The sequence below is a fragment of the Paramormyrops kingsleyae genome, chromosome 14, assembly GCF_048594095.1.
Source record: "Paramormyrops kingsleyae isolate MSU_618 chromosome 14, PKINGS_0.4, whole genome shotgun sequence".
NCBI lineage: Eukaryota > Metazoa > Chordata > Actinopteri > Osteoglossiformes > Mormyridae > Paramormyrops > Paramormyrops kingsleyae.
In genome coordinates, this window is record NC_132810.1 from 16,686,822 (window position 1) to 16,707,748 (window position 20,927).

General features: G+C 48.6%; 1 protein-coding gene across 1 annotated transcript in view; it reads right to left on the reverse strand.

Annotated features, from left to right (window-relative positions):
- Positions 1-20,927, reverse strand: part of alk (ALK receptor tyrosine kinase) — a 212,506-nt gene that overhangs the window by 84,449 nt on the left and 107,130 nt on the right. Inside the window, exon 4 of the mRNA XM_072698713.1 lies at positions 9,053-9,254. Within this exon, the coding sequence (XP_072554814.1) occupies positions 9,053-9,254 (202 nt within the window). The remainder of the gene's footprint in view (positions 1-9,052; positions 9,255-20,927) is intronic.

Sequence of the window (20,927 nt, forward strand, 5' to 3'; positions counted from 1 at the left end):
TAGCGCTCCTAACCAGCCCAGCGTAATGGGATTAATGGCGTCCTGGATAAGGAGAAGGGCGTTGGGGGTGGGGGGGGGGAGGGGGAGGTTGAACTCCCCGCCTCAGCCAGTACAGAAGGCCACGTTTGTTCAGCAGAGTGTTAAAAAGACAAATGCTAAAGGAGTTATACATGCTCACGGACATGCAGGGATCATGCAACGGTGCTGCCACAGCTATGAGCACAGCAGGGCACGGGACGCATAAAGAGAACGGGACGTGCTCCACTAACATCGGCGTCGCTTGCCAGCCTCCCCCTGGCACCACACCGCAAATGCTGAAGAGGGCACAGAGACATGATCGGGGATCTGCACCAAGCAGAGAAACACACCTGGACATCTGAATGCATCTGCATGCATCGGAACATCAATACACATGAGCTTCTGTATGAACAAGTATATTTGAACACGCTTGAACATCTGAATGTGCATGTACAGCAGAACACACCTGCACTACCCCCTAAATCACACAGAGCAGTGAGCATGGGTCCCGAACAAGCCGCCCTACCGTTTTCAGTCTGATGGCTTTAAGCCCTGAGCGAAGCCCCCGTCTGGGCTGAGAGAATCACAGTGAAGTCCTGTGAAGAAGCGCTGCATGAGCGCGGGCAAGGCTGGGGCGGTGGCAGGGAGGGGGGGTGAGGGAGAGACAGGCCAGAAATGGCCGCTTTGAAGCAGAGTGCCCAGAATGTAAAATCCGCTGTGATCTAGACAAATACTCTCTTGTTCAGGTGTTTGTTGCAAAGCTGCTGTTTTTTTGTTTTTTGTTTTTTTATTTTCAGGTGATCATCTTCCCCCTCGCCTAAACTAGGACAAATTTCTTTGCAGATATATTTTTTTCCCCCTTAGTCTCAGAGCCAGCCCAGGGGACTGTGAAATGAAAGCGAGCTTGTGGATGAATGCAACGAGGGAGGCACCCAGCATGGGGATAAATAGGCAGGATCGCTGGTTCACACTGACGCAGGCAACTGCGAGGAGCAAGGCGCCGCTCATCACACGCACTTATGCATCCTGTCTCGACAGGAAACAGGCGCTGCGATTCACCTGCGGCTCACGGGCCACGTAAGGAGACAGACGCCTTGCCCCTTGTCGGCTTTGCGAGGAGTGCTGCGCGGCTCAGTGGGTTAGAATGCTGTATTTGATGTCAGAAGGTTGTTAGTTCAAATCCCAGGGTTAGTAGAGTGATTTCAGCATTGGGCCCTGAAGCAAAACATCTAATGCCCCCCAGCGGCTTCAGGGATTCCTTGGTGTGTATCACTCCGGGTCTGTGTGTACTGTAAATATTCTCTACCAAAGGTCCTACTTACAGCACATCCAAATGCCATTTCACCTGAAAGGAGCAAAAGCGTATTTCCGGGGAAGCTGTGACCAAGCTGACGCAAATTAATTGCCTTGCCCTTCAGTCAGCCATATTGGTCTCAGGCATTTGCTGACTGCGGCGTCTTCTGCTGCCTTATCTGTGGCCCGGCTGGGTACTTAACATTTAAAGACAGAAACAAAATATCGGCATTAAACTCATATCAACTGAGGAAAACAGTGTCCCCAACATGGCTCCAGCGTGCCATAGCATGAGCCAAACACATGCAGAATACTATGGAGACACCAACCAGGTGTGCCAGCTCCCTCCAGGACGGGACCAGCCAATCAGGAGAGAGCTGAGAGCGGAGATGGCCTCCCTGCAGTCCATAGGCCATCGATAGCTCAGGCGGAGGACAGAACAAAGCGGCAGGCTGGACGCGGGATTCGCCGAGCCGCACGCCACGCTCTGCCCACCCGCGCTGCCCCGCACTCAGATGTGCCAGCCCTTTCATGTCTGGTGCTGACGGCATTCATCTTTAATGAGCCGCCAGTTGGGGGCGCCGAGTGGCGTGAGGGAGAAATCACAGTTAATCACTCGAGCGACTCCACCGTTATGCACCACAGCCTCGGCACTGGGATTACAGTCATTAGCGCCGCGTTCCCGTTTAATCGGCCCCTCCCCCGCACGCGGTGCTGATCGCCACACCGAACCTCACTTGCACCCGTGCACATCATAGATCCGCAGATTTCTATTTCAACTTCTTAGAAAACATAAATTTGAGAGGGATGGAGGGAAATATCGAGCCACTGTATTATCGTCTTTGGACATTCTCATGCTGGACTGATTCACTCACCTCACATTTTATTTTACGATTTTATCCAGCCCAGCAGAGACTGAACAGCCATCAGGCTGAACGATTTACCCATTAAAGGTACAATTTGCTCTGGCTTCTGTCGCAAAGTCAAATCTGACGTGTCGTATGATTACGGTATAATGCACTTTATCGTATAGTAAATGATTAATAACATTTCTCCTTACTAAAGTAATTTTTTTCCGGAACTTCTAAAACATTCAATGGATAAATATGATGCAAAACTACACACCTAGTCTAGGTTGACCCTGACTGTTGTGGGATCATACAGCAAATGACCTGGGGCGATTCCTAACCACCTGACACTCCATCACTAGTAAATCCCTTGGAAAAAGGTTCCAGTTAGTTATGTCATGGAGCTCTGAAGCCCCTGTGGGTCACTTACTGTCGCTGCCTGACAAAACACATGCCGGGGGAGGGGCTGGGACCAATCAGGAGATCGCTGGAGGGAGTTTTCATGCTGAGCACGGACTGAACATCACAAAAAACACCAAATACCTCTACATTCCCCTAAAAATCACTGATGCCACCATGTAACCGACTGCATTTTCTCCTGAGATGCTTTTATTCCACTTATATAGCAGATGCTTTTACCCCAAGCAACATACATTTATTGTGACAGCAGACGGACACTGGAGTGACTGGGACTTAAGGATCTTGCTCAAGGGCCCAACAGCGAAACCAGCCTGCTGATCCTGGCATTTGAACCAGCAACCTTCTGATCATAAGCACAGTATCCATATCCGCAGAAGCAATACACACCTCCCCCCTTGGGTTTACTCATGGCGCTGAGACTATTTTAAAACTGGCAGACAAATACTTCCATTTACAGGGGAATTCCTGGTACAAAAAACTGTTTGTTTAATATATTACTTTAAGGGAGACTCGCTGGGTGAAGTTAATGCAGATTTCAGACCCCAGAGGGCTGTCCAGTTTGCATTAGACACCTACTGGGGCGTCACTCCAGCTTCAGTGCAGTTATCTTCGCAGACAGCGCATGCACTTCTTTATATGTTAAACATCGCAGTTTGAGTTAGACACATACAGAAATGGAGCATCACTCCAGCTTCAGTGTGGTTACTGCGCAGACAGCGCATGCACTTCTTTATATGTTAAACATCGCAGTTTGAGTTAGACACATACAGAAATGGGGCATCACTCCAGCTTCAGTGTGGTTACTGCGCAGATAGCGAATGCACTTCTTTATATGTTAAACATCGCAGTTTGAGTTAGACACATACAGAAATGGGGCATCACTCCAGCTTCAGTGCAGTTATCTGCGCAGACAGCGCATGCACTTCTTTATATGTTAAACATCGCAGTTTGAGTTAGACACATACAGAAATGGGGCGTCACTCCAGCTTCAGTGTGGTTACTGCGCAGACAGCGCATGCACTTCTTTATATGTTAAACATCGCAGTTTGAGTTAGACACATACAGTAATGGGGCGTCACTCCAGCTTCAGTGTGGTTACTGCGCAGATAGCGCATGCACTTCTTTATATATTAAACATCGCAGTTTGAGTTAGACACATACAGTAATGGGGCATCACTCCAGCTTCAGTGTGGTTACTGCGCAGACAGCGCATGCACTTCTTTATATGTTAAACATCGCAGTTTGAGTTAGACACATACAGTAATGGGGCGTCACTCCAGCTTCAGTGTGGTTACTGCGCAGACAGCGCATGCACTTCTTTATATGTTAAACATCGCAGTTTGAGTTAGACACATACAGAAATGGGGCGTCACTCCAGCTTCAGTGCGGTTACTGCGCAGACAGCGCATGCACTTCTTTATATGTTAAACATCGCAGTTTGAGTTAAACACATACAGTAATGGGGCGTCACACCAGCTTCAGTGTGGTTACTGCGCAGACAGCGCATGCACTTCTTTATATATTAAATAACGTTACAGTGGCAGTGTTTCTTATTGTGCCCATGGGACGGTATAATAAATTATTTTAAAACTAAAACAGTCAGGTAATTAAAAGACTAATAATATTAATACTAATATTACATACTGACATGTTAATGCCAATAACAGCATGAATAATACAATAATTGAACCATCTATCATAATTATATGAAGATTATGATAATCATTAGCTAGAACCGTCATGTTTAACTGGCCCGGGGTCCTTATCGCAGCTTGCAGTCTCATTCAGGGTGATACTGACTCAATCCGAAATAAAAGTGCTGTATCTATAAAGAGGACAAATGAGCTGGATCCATGGCGAGAGACAGGTGACAGGGCTACATATATCAATCACACCCATGTCTCCTTCCCTGCAGAACGTACAAAGGCATCACCGTTAACTGGCGGAGCAGAGTCCTGACGCCGAGGTGCTTGTTGCTGCTTTATCACCGTCCCACAATCCCCTGCTCTTGTTTTCAACCCCCAGCCACTGGGCCCGGATTGTTCACCCCACCGCTGTGTTATACGCAATAAGCTGCACTCTCCATCCGCAGCGAGAGCCGGTTCCAGCCCCATAAGTCGGCTGCTCTTGAAGCGCTCGGCGCCCTGGACCGACACACATATAAATGACTGTTAAATCGCCGTTCCGCTCCGTCCGTCCTGCGTGCTTTCTGCGAATTAAAGCCCAGAGGTGCTGTTAATCCTTCGAATATGACGGCGGCCGCAGTCGTGGGCCAGCGATTCCCCGATGAAAGTAGAGCAGACGGGGAAGCGGCGTCAGCGGGCTATGACCGGCCCCCCACTCCCCTCAGAGTAGCCCCTCGACGGACGCACTCGCCGCTCGGTGGGTCACGGGGCACTGCCTCCAGAAAACAGCCCATCGCCACCTCCCTGAATCTGGGCAGCTACCTCCCTGGGTTTCATCGGGAAAAAGACTATATATACAGAGTGTTATTCATGCCAGAGAGGCCAGCAAAGCTATGATGAATGAGACTGGTGGATTTCAGCCGCTTCCCAGTGGATAGCCGGCAATGCATGACGGAGAATGACATGCATGCTGCTCTACACGCCACTTATATATGTATTGTGTGAATATATATATATATATATATATATATATATATATATATATATATATTCACACAACTGAATATTTACAGAGGACCCTTTGCCTTGGAATGATTTAACTCTACACACTCCGTTTTCTACCCACAGACCCCATAATTACCCACGTACCCCCACTAGTGCTCTCTGCTCAAGGCTAACACAGCCGGCAGCACCCCTGATGGGATCCTCGGCCAGCACACCCATATAGCTTTCATGTGAACAGGTGGGAGTGGCCTGCAGGGTGACATCATCCATCAGCATTGCAACGAAGAAGCTGACTGGAGCTTGAAACGGCCGGATGGCCAATGAGGGCAGTTGGCCACACGACTCTTGTCTGTTTTTGCGTGTATGGTGGGGTAATATCGCTGAGGATGACGAGGGTGGGCCTGCAGCAGATTAACACTTTAAACTATATCATTATGGCTGAACTCCTCCCTCAAAGCCAACTAAACAGCAAAGTCCTGCAAACACAGCCGCTGCTTCCGCTCCTCCCAGCCGCCACTCTCTCCATTAGCTCGTTAGCTGTCAGTTATTCTGCTAAAAGCCTTTACAATGGACCTGAAAGGAAAACAGTGCCTCTCAGCCAGGAAGAGGCGCCCTCGCGCTCAGACTCAGCCCCCCCATATCAGCGTGCCGCTCCGCTAATCCCACAGAGCGCATCCCGGCCCACTCCGCCTCTACACTGCAGCACATTCTCCTTTATTGCACACTCTTACACTTAAATGTCCCTATCCCCCCCTCCCCTCCATTTCTACCACAATAAACTTTTCGTGTAAGCCATTTCAAGCAAGCTTTTTAAATGCATGACATGGGCGGGGGCTCGCAATCATGGCGTGAAGGTCTCTGCAGACACATTTTCTCCGTGAGTCCTTGGATGTCATCCCGGGCGAGATGAATCCGTCAGGATCGCTGGCCCAGGTCGCAGGAAAGGGAAGTGGGCGATCGCTCTGACCCTTAGTGCAAAGGCTGTCGCTCCCGCGGATCTCGCAAAGCGACCCCCGCCACGACAGACGGGTCAGGAGCCAGCGGGGGTGGTGGTTCGGCTTCCTGCCAGCCTGCCGGCGGACTCACACGATGACCGAGAAGCAGTGTGCGACGTCCCTGAATCCACGCTCGACGCAATGAGGAAATGGCTCCCCGTTCGAGTCTGTGGTGCCAAATCAGGCTTCAACATCTGCTTGCTTATTTCTGTATGAGAAAGAAGGCGCCCCCCCCGCAACGTTTTCGGTCTGGTCCTCCTCCATGTTTAAACACTGAGAGACATAAACCTGGCTTCATTTCAGAGGAGCACGGTCACATGTAAACAATAAATTAGGAGTTATGGGCTGTTCTAGGCAATGGGGCACAACTCGCGTCAAATAACTGCCCATTAAGGGATCAAACAAGGCATTTTATACTGAACAATGCAATAAGAGTGAAGGGCAATTGGTAACAGAAGTCATTTGGCCTCTTTGAGCTCAGATGGACTGTATTTAAGAGTGCTGCAGGGAATGATATGGCAATTCTCCCGACCTGAAGTTGGGGAGACACTCAGTCACGCACCAAGGACGTCATACTCCGGGCCAGACCATAATGAGACAGGACAGCTGATCGAGGCATCAGAGCTTGTCTGTGGCCCATCTTCCCAACAGCCCTGAAGGTTTGGCTCGACAGGGATGCTCCCCGGTCACGCCCCAGACCACCCTGACACCCCCCCACCTGAAAACCCCAATATCACGCCGAAGCCAGCTGCACCCACGGGGTGATGCTCGATACGCAGACCGCACGCTGATCCTAAACAGGTGCAAGCTTTACAGAGTGAATATAATGTAAATGTTACAGGTCATCTCCTACATATGCTTCTATTAACCAAGAGAAATTAGAAGATAAAACACATTTAAAATGTAGACTCCAGCTACTCTGTTTTTCTTTGAAAATGTAACGAGTGAGTCTGAATTTAAATGTGTGTTAATATGCATCTTAACGACCTTGTCATTGTTCAGTGAATCTCAGCTTTCCATGACGGCTCCACCTTTTAATATTTTCCTCTTTTCTTTTTGGCCATGATACAGAAAAGTAGAAGGTTAGCAGAAAAGTTGCACTGAAAGAAACCACCGCTTGCATCTTCTAATGAGTTGACCAGCACTGTGTCCATTCATCCATCCATCCATCCATCCTCTGATCACTGGTCCTGTTGGGGGTTGCAGGAGACCACAGCCTGTCTCAGAGAGCACAGGGCACACAGCCAAGGCACAGCCTTCTCACTCTAGATGGTAAGAAACAAGCAGAGCAGAGCTACCATTTCTTCAGACACTCACTTCCAAACTGGTCCAGGCACACAGGAGACTGTCCACGTAACCCAATCCATCTCTCCTCTCCATTCATTCACTGCTCTCATCTACGGCAGAACAGATCCAGCTGAAAATAATGATTTCTTTGGCATATTAACAGCAGCCAAGGCCCTTGTGGGGCTGTGGGTGAGGAGCTGGGCCCGGTTCATAAGGCTCGGGGGTGGGTGTGTGCTTCGGGGATTATGTAGGGGGGTTAACTGGTCACGCCTTGGCATTTCCCAATCCCCCCCCCCCACGGGATAACACCAGCTCGGGGTAAAGCGAGCACCTGTGGCGCCCGGCAGAGGCCGCCCTGCCAGGAAAGTTCACCAAAGCAGCACTAAACCTTCTCCGCGCGCCAGACGACGGCAGAGTTCACAGAGCTATCGTGAAGTAGCGGCACGTCACAAGTGTCCGCTGAAGGAGAAACGGCGCAGGGGAATGGAGAATATTAATGAGGAAGAGCAGGGTAGCTACGAGGAAGCCTGCCTAATTGCGGCTAGCCTGCGCTAACGGCTAGCTCGTATGCTAAGCAGGTTGCTTTTACTCGTACTCCAGACAAAGGGCCCCCAAACTCTGACCCACACACAGCCAGGTCCCTACAGCGGCCCCACCCAAGCTCACACACTGCCGTGTGCGACACAGAAAGCGAGGATGGTCATGAGCAGGATGTGTAACGGAACAGCGGGTGCGCACACCTCACCATGGCTGGCTCTCCCTCTGTCCCCCTCCCTCTCTCTCTCCTTCACTCTCCCCCCATCTCCCCCTCTCTTCCTCTCACCCCCCCCACCCTAAAACGCTGACCGTGTGCAGACACCGGTCTGCTTTCCCCTCCTCTTTTGACTGCCCAGGGAGATGATGATCCTCACTTTTTAATTTCCTCTCTTCGTCTGTCTACACAGTATTTTCTCGCTCTCAGTCGCGGTTTGTCCGCTTCCAGCGTTCCGGATCGTCGGCCTCATCCTGGCGAGGGGGTGCGGCCTTCGGCGAGACGTCCCAACCCCCCCCCCCCCCCCCCCCCGACCCTAATTAGAGCGCCTGTGCCCATGGCATCCGCCTGAATAATCTATAACCTGCTTTCGAGATCATTCATCACAAGAATATCAGCTGACTCTGCGTTTATCAAATATTTCCCCATCTGAAAATCTTCTAAAAGTGTTATTTTTCCTAAAGTGTGTTTTTGGTCCAAGTTTTCTTAGCAACGGTGAGCCATGCAGACAGATACGCAGGTTCTCGGTCTGACCCGATCAGAGAGGTCACCGAGCGCTGACAGGGAACAGGAAAACACTTCATTGCACAAACGGCACCCATCTCGCCATCAGCAGCCTGCCAGATGGCCGGAATGGCGGAATGATATACCCATCTGCCAGGAAGATTTGCCTTATTGGCCTACAGTTTTCCATCATATTGCAAATACGCAGTAATATGAGATCATCTGAAGGGAGAAAAAAAACAGAAGGATTTGAGAGGTTCCTACTTTCAGGCACCATGTGACCTTTGACCAATCAGAGTCACTCACCCCGGGCTGCGCGGCGTGTCCGTGGTGAGCAGGACGCTGGGCTTCTTGTCTCGCTCAATTAGCCACACCGTGTAGCGTCCACTCTGCTGGGGGTGGAGGAAGATGGACATGTCCAAGCTGCAGCGCCAGCGGCCCCCCCGCAGCCAAGGACTGGTCACCCAGGGCCCCCCCAGGACAGAGCCATTCACAGACAGGAACTGCCCTATGCAGGGAAACATGAGAAGAGAGAAAACCTCAGAGAAAACCACCACTATCATCATTATCCATGGCACTGCCACCCCCAGACCACAGGGGGAGCACTCTAGGTTACTCAGTAGTTTGAAAGGCCCGTGGATGTGACTAACACTGTGATCATCAATGCTGTTGTTAAGGCGGTCACTAAAACATATGCAGAGCAGCTGTGCAGTTTACAGGGGCCCCTGGACATCTAAAATTATACATTTTATTAGGTGAGGAGGCCCAGAATTTCTAGCTGTGGCCCTGATGCAGGTCTGCATTCTCCTCCACATTTTAGGTGGAAGATTTTCAGTACATGGACTGGAGACTGTTGGTTGAAGCCAGTTTGTAAGCAAACCCAGACAAATCAAAGCAGAGGTGACACTCATTAAGTTGTCTAATGACATCGACAATACAATCCCATTACGCTTCGTTACTTATTTTCCCACTGATTGCGTGAATCATTTGCATACATTGCTTTCCAGATGGCAATACTCAAGTTAAAACTGACAGCTTTTAATAAAACTCTTGGGGGTGTAAAAAAAAAGAGTGAATGAAACGGAGAATCCTTGCATAATTTATTCCTCTTTCGCGTAATTGGACTTAAATCCAGTAAAAAAAAAATTCTGCATAATTCCGCAGGGTTGATTACAATAATGATGACTATTTTCTGCAAATCAGCGATAGAGAATAATGTCCTTCTCCACACACTGATAAATCAATGATATAAACAGATTAGACGGCCTGCGCGATTTGCTGATATAATTATCATGCACGTATTTGACTGAAGGCAGATAATCTGTGACTGTGACAGAAGATCCCACAATGAAGAGGAGCATTTTGACAGCGTGTCACTTGGCGTCCCTTGGCAGGCCGTAACCCTGCACACACCTGTAAATGTCCTGCGCCCTGCCGTGTCCAGCTTCTTGGAATGAACGGCACCAAGCGACAGCCGCATCATGTGCTGACCATCTTATTTTTTACGGCTGTTTAGTCGTCATAATCAAAGTGTGAACCTCAAAACCCACACAACCCTCAGAAAATCAAAGCACATATACAAGTAACTTACTTTATAATGTATATTTAAAAGGCATGGTACCATCTGTCGGCAGTGCTGTTATGAATAATCCTCACATATGCAGTTGCGATACTGCGTGTTTCACTCCCCGTATTGTACTGATTCTGTCTTGTTTTCTACTTCACTGCATAATGTTTTGCCCCTATGCACCTGCCCCCTCCCCCGTAACTGTGACACAAGAATTTTATTGTCTTTCTCGAAAGATATGTGACAACAATAACTTGAAACCGTTTGCTTTACTTTTTTATTCTAATTCATGGTCAGTATGTCTGCATTACATTGGCCAAGCCCAGAGGGTGGAAGATGATGGATGGATGGATGGATGGTAGGATGGATGGATGGTAGGATGGATGGATGGATGGATGGATGGATGGTAGGAAGTCCAAGTCCAGTCTCTATGAGTCTCCATGAGTTGTTCATTATAATGGTCTTTGATATTTGCCCCTGCTGCAGCACATGGATGATTTCCGGCTATGTACAGCGAACACAGACCCCAAAGTACTCTACTCCAAACGAGCAGATTCTGTGCCTCCGTCTCGGTCGCAGGGGGGGGGGGAAGACAACAAATCAAAGCTTTGTCTTTCAGCTTTGATACAGTCCCCCTCTCTGCAGCCTCGTCGGGGTCATTCAATAAGGAAGTCTGAGAAGTGAGGCCAGGGGAAAATCTACAAAGATTGCTCTCCTTTAAGAAAAATTTATCTGCTTTAATCAGCCAGTAATAAAAAGCACGATTGGAAAAAAAAACAAGCAAGTTCAGAAAAAAGATATGAAATTTCCTGACTCTGAGGGCAGTTAACCAGGATTAACTCTGGCACTCCATTTCTGTTTTGACAAAACTCACTTAACTCCAAATTTCATATATATTTTTTTCATACCATCTCATTGTTGCTGTTATTGCTATTGTCTTCTTCCTGCAGCAACAGAGTTTCCAAGCATTGAACCGAAGGCAGTCATAAATACTGACGCTATATTAAAAGGCAACAGGTACTCGGAGATCATCTTGGACCAGGACTTGCCTCAGAGAACATCATTGTCATTCAATTCCATATCCCAGGTCATCCTGGGCAGAAGACCTACTGGAGCTCTTTAAGAAGCACTTCGGATCCTGGGGCTCCCAAAGTCATCATGGTGCTGAGAACCCGCTGCAGGAAGTGAGGTCAGAGAGGACGTCCGGGAGAGTCCGGAGAGAGGAGCCTTTACGGGGCATATACCAAACATGGGTCCATTGATCTTCCTCACGGCGAACTCTTATTATTAAAAGGCCACGTCTGCAGCTTTGCAGGCAATGTTCGGTTTCTTATCTCTAATTGCGACCAAGCTTTTGCATTTCTGTAATAAATTATGAATAAAAAGGAATTTTAAAAAATTAAACTTGTCCAGGATTAAGCAGAGAATTTCACAAAGCCTGACAGATGCACCTACGAGAATGAAATGCAGCACGCCAATCCGTGCAGTATTAGTGGGGGGCGCCACACGATAAAATAAATGGGGGGACGCGTTCTTGAGGCAGGACAGAACAATGGTGCTTCTGAGCAAAATTCATGGCCATTAAATTAAGGCGGCAAACTCACTCTGTCAGGACATTCATTAAACAAACGGGTCCCTTCTCAGAAAACAATCCTTTCCCACAAACTGTATTAAAAAAACAGATTTATACTCCACATAAACTATTCATTTTAGTGGTTCCATCTCAGCACTGTGAAAGGAAGCTGGACATAAAGACGGGTCATATTCAATCCCCGCTGCGCCGCGTAAAAGATGCTGCGAGTATTCATGCGGCTAAGTGCGCAGAAGCCGGTGCGGCGTGAATTGCCTCTGCACACGGACACCCCGCCAGGCACGACCACGCCAGCGCCATATTTGCACATTCGTGCTAAAAAGGAAATCAGATGACATCCTTTAAGCTTGCACGGATGCGAAATACTGAAAGGTTTTTTTGTCAGTCTGTTTACCAGATGTCATTCATGAAAGGTCTGTTCACAGCAAAAAGGAAAAACACACATGCGATATGGCTACAGCGTTCGTCAGCATTCATCTTTTTGAGTTTGCTACGCAAATGATGTGAAATTCAATCGGAGCGTGTGATTTAATGACGTACAAGAAAGGCTAGATTACCAAAGTATGCGGCATCCGTGGGGATGGATAATTCGTTTCAGTGTTTAATTTACCTGTGTAGATGGTATGAATCATCTAACTCGACGGCAGTAATATAGCAGCGTGGGGCCGTAATCACGATCCCATCACCGGGGGGGGGAGGCTATAAGGCACCGCCCTCCAGCACGCCCTGCTTTCATGCCTGGTGCCGTGTGAAGAACCCCATCCTCAGATCAGAATTTGTAATTTTAGCCTCAATCTCACCTTCGCCGCCAACAAACCTCCCACTTAGCAACAAGGTGTCAGTGAGTGATGGGTTTTTCTGCACAAGGCATGAGATGATCTGGACGCACGTTCACACATGAGAGGAAAAATCCCCACACATTCACACATCTGTCAGACACCTTTGCTGAAAATTGGAGCTGCAAGGGAGCCCAAACTTTGTGGATGACGTTAGACACCCCAGCACCACACAGCCTCCCTCATACTGACTCAGACACATGCATGGAGGGAACGCAGTGGGTTAGGCTTCAGTGCTGGTGATCAGAAGGTCACTGGTTCAAAACCCACCTTTGCCAGAATATTAATGCCTGAGCAGGGTCCTCACTCTGAACGGTGTGTGTTGCAATTTTATGTATGTCTTCTTTGAGGCTGCTGTTTATGCTCATTCACGCTCATACCACATCCACCAGGGGGCGCACACCAGACTGGTATTTTGAGAAACACGTTCATTTTGCACTTTTTGTGCTTTTCTGGAACGGAACCAGCGGTGATCTGTATTAGCGTGTTGCAGAAGTGCTGCTGTGTCAGCATTTCGGGAGTGCGTGCATGTGTGTTTGTGTAGCTGCCTATTCCCGTGTCTGGCAGTGAGCGTGTGGGCCGTTCTGTGACTGCATATATTGTTCCTGCGTGTGTTTCCGTGCTTCCCGGGCGGATTTCGGCTCGGCAATCCATCACGGATGGCCGGCAGGCCAGCAGGAAGTGAGTGAGGGAGAGGAACGGATCTAGGAGCCGTGAGGATCCGCTGCGCAGAGGGAGAAGATGCCGGCATGTGCATTATCCCTACATTGTCCACACGACGAACCCCCGACGACTGTCCCCACCCAGAACGCGAGCCATGTCTGCCAGGAGCTCTCCCCCCCCGCTCCTTGCAGACATGCCCCCTCACCTCCTCACACCTCACCATGGACCCCATCCTGGCTTCTTTAAGCCATTCTTTCCATCCAGACAATTTTATGGAGAGCGGACCCATTTCCAGAAGTCTTCAGCATGGCCCCCACCCACACGGGACGCTTGCCTGTGATGTCACCGAGCTTCTCCGAGGACTCGGAATAGAGGAAGAACTCGGGGGGGAAAAAAAATAATCGGACCGGCAGCGATTGAGTGGCTGACGATGCTGCTGACCGGTAAGTGGAAGCTAACTTTTCGGTCAGCTGTGCCCACCACTGGCAGGACTTCCAGGTTAAAGTATTGAGATTTGTCTTTAATGAAAAGAAGCTTTAATTGCATAAGAACAGGTACACCGTAATGTGTTTTGCCGCAAACCCCATCTTGCTCTCATACAGAGGTGAGCATGAAGCTTGGGGTCAACTGCCCATCCAGGGTTTGGAACATTTGGTTTTTTGGAGGGGGGGGGGGGGTTACAACCTTGCTCAAGGGATATGGCTACCCACCAACACTGGAGTTTGAGCCAACGACCTTCCAAACACAGGCACAGAGGCCTAACCCACAAAATATGCTACCTTATAAAAACCGCTAAATGCCAACTGCCGCTAGAGTCGAATTCTCTCTCTACCACAAACCCCCCTCCCCTGAAAACAGCTTTACAGATATATTTCTGTCCCCCACCACGGGCTCGCGTCGGCCCTATTCATTACGCGCAACGGCCCGCATTCATAACCGCGAGCAGATTCATCAACGTCGCCGGCGCGCGACACCCAAAGCCCTGCCTCCCTGCTTGAGTTATGCTACTCCCAGCAAGCTCGGAAGTCGGCTGCAGGAGATAACACTCACATGCGGCAAATAACAGATTCAGAGCGAGATAATCGGAAAGGGAGAGGAATCAAACGCCTCCGTGCGCCTCTGCTCTCTGCGCACACCTGCCGCCGCCCTTAATTCCCCGTGCTTTCCGGAGTTTACATCACGCACCGTTTCAATCGGATTAGATGGATTAACACGTCGAAATGATTGAAAGGTATCTGGGGTTTGTTAAAAGCCGCATCTTACGCATTTGTCCGCGTCATAATTCAGTACAGATGTAACATTTAATTAAATCATAAAAGTGGTTCCAAAATGCTTCTAATTTTATTGACAAAACATGTTAACATTATTCAAACAAAATGCATGTACTTACAAGACTAACCAAACACAAATTAATGTCTGAGTGATCCAACGAGAGGCTGTTGTAATGATTTAATTGTTTACATGTGAAATACCAAGCGCGGATGTACAGATGGCAGTGAAATTGGCTCTGCATCTTCCACTGCGTCGCTGAGCATTCCTTCAAATCTGTCAGCTGAACTCTTACCTACTGTAACCCTGGGAACAGCCATCCTGTGTATCTGATTATATCTCTTTGTGGTTCGGGGGATCAAACATACCATGATGGTGCATGGGCCAGGAGAAGGTTCTGAGGTCAGAATGAGAAGCTCTTCATAAAACTCCAGCCAGGATCATAGAACAGGAAACACCTGACAGCTTCAGGTGAGGGGTTAGGAGAGGAGGGGGTGAGGAGAGGCGCTCAGAGTAGCCTGTCCATCCTGTCAGTGGCGCATGTGAGTAAACCCATCACAGGGAACCAAGAAGACAGCGCGAGGGGGAGGTGTGTGCTTCAGTGGGTTGGGATGCTGTGCTGGTGATCAGAAGGTTGGCAGTTCAAATCCCAGGGTTGGAAGAGTGATTTTACTGTTGGCCTGGAGTGCGCATAAGGGGGAGAAAGGGGAAGATATCCAGTGGGCAAAAAATGTGGTAGCAACATAGATAATGTTTGGTTTGGAGAAGGAGGGGCACCATGTGGTAGAATCATTCAGGGGCTCTAGTCACCAATTACTCCAGGAACTATATGACCCTGCTTTCCCAGTTATACATCTGATAAACAGACTCCTGTAGAGTGGTGCCAGGTTACTGGTGAGCAGGCAGCCGAATCCCCCGTACCGTGGTAAAAGGAGGTGCAGAACGGGGGGGCAAGATGAGTTCATTTTCGATGAAGGAAACAGCCTATAATTACTGCTAGGTAATCTAGGTGCCGGAATGAAAGTGCAGGACCTCAAAAGTAACTTAATTTAACCATTTTTTCATTCAATGATTCTACCCTCACAGAGTGATGTGACTCATATCATTGATCCCCTGTATAATCATTTAAGAGATTCCATTTCAAGTTAGGTGTATTAATTAATGACCAAGTTATATAATACAAAATTATATAACAAGTAATTATACATTGAAAGTGTATATACCAAAGGTCGCCTCATTAATGCTATGATCTCTTGGAAAAATCCAGAGAAAAAAAAATGTTTCTTTGCCTGACAGTTGAAATCGAAGTCAATATGGCTGAGTGAATACTGGGGCAGCTCTGCTTATTTCACATCAGTAGGCTCGCCAAACACAGCAGGCTACTCTCACCTCAATTACAGGCAGTGGGGGGCCTTCCTGACACAGTCCTGCCAGCTGCGGGCCGTCCGTCACACTGCCTGATACGGAGATGGCACTCACTCAGGCCAGTGACTGGGAATTCTCGGGCTCCGAGGGGCACTTTGTGGAATCCATGTTTCCAGGCTGATTAACATCGAGAGGAGTGGTGGGAACTGTATCAAACGTGGCCGGGGGGGGGGGGGGGTCACGTCCGGCCGTTCAGGGAGAATCCCCCGCAATGGGAGCTGGATTGCAGAATTGCAGAAACTTGCGTTTCCTGGGTGACCTCTGGGTAAAGCGTGCGGCGAGCAGGCAGAACAGGCAAACCGAAAGGGAGCCTGAGTTTCTGTGGCGAAACACTGAGTTTTACTTACAATTTTTGCCTGTTTATTTGTCAAAATCACCCTGCCAGCCTTTTGGATAAAACACAACAGCACATCCCTCATCTCATTTTTTTTTTCCGGGAATGACTCAATGATTTTACAGGGACACGATGGCGTCAAACTGCATCTCATGGACATAGACCACAGAGAGACGGAGAGTCTGCATGTGACAGCCCTGTAATGCGTCATCATGACCCCACAGCAAGTGAGCTGGAGCCTGCTGTAGGTCTGCCACAGCCCATTGGCCAGCAATCGGGCCCGTGTCACATGACATCTCACTGTAATTCGCTCCTGCACATGCTCATCACCAATTTAAGCAACTTCTTAAAACATTCATTAGCACACTGCACATATCCGGGGAGCAGAGCCGCACCCTGCTGACCACGACAGGCAGGTTATCTGGATGCCTGAATATAGTTATGTCCTGACTTTACCAAATGTCTGCCTCTTTACTCAAAAACTCCTGCATACTGTGTAATATGTACATTTTACCACATTTATATGGACTGATCTGGGATCAGCAGGCCATTATTGTGAAAGGACCCTCCCCCAAATCGCCCAAGTTCTAGAATGGGGATTCACCTACTGGGTTGATGGATAAGAAGACGATGGACATGTTGGTGAGTGTCGATTCGCTTCGGGTTTGGAATATGAGTCAAAAACGGAGGACTTTCCCTTGCTGGTGAACATTAAGTAAGGCAGTCAAACCGGGCTCAGCAGGGCATTGTCATGCTTTAATCTGATTCTACTTAACTTATCTGATAGGAGGCCATTACTGCGACCCTCAGTCATGCTCGATGAGTGTGTCGCTGCATATTTCAGCCTTGAATAGCATAAATCTTCCACACAAATGCAAGAGTACAAAGTGAACACTCTGATTGGTGCCCAGTGGACGACAACCACCGAAGGGGGCGACCTCAGTCTGAGCTACGCAACATCCCCATTTCTCAAGCTGTTGCCGGTAACGACCAGATTAATTAAGGATGTATCACTGAATTGTTGTCCCACTGTCGCAGGCGCCGGTCTGAAATAGCAGAGCTAATTTAATTATCCATCCTGTGGAGACCCCAGTTTAATTATTTACCAGCGTACCGGGGAGTTTGTGGCGAGGAAAATTCATTCATTCAGCCAGAATGTCTAATCAGTAACCACAGCGATCCCAAGAACTCTGCAGACATTCTCCCGGTGACAAAGTTCAGGAAGACGAAAATCTGTTTCCCGGGGGGGGGGGGTGGTGGTTAAACTTCCTGAGGAGGGGTGCTAACACTTAAATTTGCCGAGGAAGGGTACGAATACTTAAATTTCCTGAGGGGAGGTGGTAACGCTTACATTTGCTGATGGGGGGATGGGTTTTGGATAAGTTTGCTGAGGGGAGGTGCGATGCTAATGCTTAAATTTTCCGAGTAGGGGTGCTAACACTTACATTTGCCGAGGGGAGGTGCTATTGGTTAAATTTGCCGAGGGGAGGGGCTAACAGTTAAATTTGTCGACCAGGGTGTGGGGGTGGGGGGTGCTGGCAGTTAAATCAGTTGGCTGGCCGGTGGTGAAACTTGCCACACTTTTTGCCGGCTGAAGAGTGGGGCGGCAGGTTCCGGGGGCATTGTGCATCGTTGGCGGGTGTCACAGAGTGGCCATCAATTTGCAGGAGACGTCTGACGGCTGGTGGGACATCTGCGTCTAGTGCACATGAAAACATGTTTCTGCTCAGCCTTGAGGCTCCTGATGACACCAGTTCTGACCCGTAACCCATCGATCCTGCTTCTCATCGCTCCTCGGCCTCATGGTGGCCCGGATCCACATTCCAGCCGCAATGAACATTGACCGCATGGTTGCGATCCGTGCTGGTTTCAGAATCACCCCGACACGGGAATGAGTCAACACGGACCATCCATATTTACCCTGATCATGCCGTGTTTAGAGAGCCAGGCGATGATTCGCCATTAAATGTCACATGACAGAAACAACATTGTCGCTGCTGACGCTCGGCCAGTAGCAGCCAGCACGAGTCGGCGTTCACAGAAACCCCACATATTTACCAGCACTTACCAAGCAAAGCTGCAAATTTAAGCTCTAGCTGTGTAAACAGATGACTCCTTATACGGTTCGTTTTTTTCTGCCTTCTCCACATCCACATGACTGGCTGGTAAGCCGAGACAAACAGCTCTGTATTAGCCCAAATCCGGTGAGAACACATCTGACCATGTGATCTACCTGTTACACATGACAGAAACGTCTGCATGTCTTCCACGAAGAGGAAATAAATGTATTCAGGGCTTAACTGCAATGTCTGCATTAGAATACATGACATTTATAAATAAGCTGAAATGCAAACAATCTACCTTCCTCAACAGAATGAGAGCAGATATGCCCCCCCTCCCCCCACAGAAACCTTTCAGAAACATTCAGGGTATGAACTGTGAGACCCCTATGCTCGCTGTCGCCCCAACACGCGAACTGCGACGTCACTTGACATCCCAGCAGCAGATTTCTGCCAAACTGCACATGGTGTTCCTTGGGCTGTAGCCAAAGCCGCCCAGGGTCCTAAAGCCCCCCTCGCAGGTCCCCTCCACACGTACTTGCTGACACAGGGGTTGCCTATCCAAAGCTCAGACCCAGCCAGCCTGTAATGGGTTTCTGTCACTTTAAATACATCCAAAAGCACAGGTAGGATCTGGGAGAGATGCCACATGTCAACAAGGATCCCGCAGGTCAACAGGAACGCAATCCTGCGGAATCCACCAGAAACACCTGACTGAACACCTGTTTACCCCCGTCCACAAAGTGCGCGATTTACTTGGCTTAATGCACCAGCCCTGCACACTCTGATTTAATAGCTTTCGTTTGTTTATTTCACAAATACAACTGCTTCAGGTTCCAGCCTGTGAAATAATCTCCATCTGAGCTGTAACACAAAGACAAATTAATAAAACTAAGTACTGAGCTAAATATATCCGACAGGGAGCTGGAGAGGAGCGGCAGTCCGGCCGTGACTCCAGGTGACGGACCTGAGGAATAAATCACACGCCGGAAATCACAGGCTACGTGCAAACGCGCTTCTCCCAATTTGTGTCCCCTGCCGGCACATTCAATCAGCGGTATCTTGCTCTTGATTTTCCCAGGAAAACCCCACGAAACATTTTTACAGGAGCCATTTTCCCAGCAAAGGAACAAAGACAATAATTTATTTGAATTACCATCACGCGGCATGAGCGGGGAGGGGGTAAGGCCCGCCCCCACGGCCGGCCCCCGCATTTCAATGTATAAGCAGCTTGTTAAAGGTCGGCTCTGACTCAGTCTCGTGATTTAGCATACATCGCCTGCCGCTGAGCAAATTGCAAGCATTTTCACCCGCATTTTTAATTTTTCCCTTCGTTCTGAGAAATAGAGTTGGATGGAAAACATTATTAACACGTCGTTACACAAGATGTTGTTGGAACTAGAAACTGGAGACAAAAAAAAGAGACTCTTTGTCAATGTTGGTGAGAAAATTGACAATATGGGATGATAAAGGCAAGAGGAAAAGAATCTGTGAGCAGAACTATCCAATATGGCCCAGAGGACAGCGACCGGCAAAGAACCGCAGGCAAGATTTCAAGGCAAAATCCAGCAAGACGCTATTCAAACAGCATGGGGCCCTGCAGGTTAGGGGACTCCTGGGCGAGGAAGGTCATCGGTTCAAATCCCATGGCTGGCAGAATGAGGTCACCATTGGGCCCTGGAATAAGGCTTTAACCCCAACTGCGCAGGGATTGGCTGACACTGCCTGCTGATCATCATTCATTGGACAAAAGCCACTGCTAAAGACACGCATGTTGTGTCATGATAACAGGACACCAATAATATTCATGAAATTACAATTCAATTACAATAGCTAATTAATTAAGCCATGGTATCCATGACATAACCAATTACAGTTGCTGTAATTGTTTCCTAAACAGTTTTTGTAAACACACAGAGTTGCCATTCTATTAGGGGGATATTAAAGACAAGGAGGCTGACCATACAGGAGGTGACATCTCTGTACCCTGCAACCTGTACCATGCCTCTTCATCAGAGTAGAGTCAGTCACCTTGGTGTTCGTGGTGTGGTGGCTGACCGGGGGGGTTGGGGAACTTTGGAATGATCATGACTTGATCTTTATCACAGCATGTCAGTCCTGCTCCGATGCCGTGTCTTTCTGCTTTGGACGACACAGCCTCCTGGATCAGTTTCAGGGTAGGCTGGGTGCTGTGAGGTGTCACAGCCAAAAAGAAGATCACCAAGTTATGCATCAGAGATGAAATGTTGCTGGTTAAGGGGACTCAGCTGTAATATCCTTCGAAGAAGCTGCTTGACAAAATTAACCAGACTTAACCAGCAATTTTAAAAGAAAAGATCAAAAATCAAAAATCATTCTACTGTACAACACCTATGGCACAACGATGATGCTGATGATGATGATAATGATGCTGATGATGATCATGATGATGTTGAT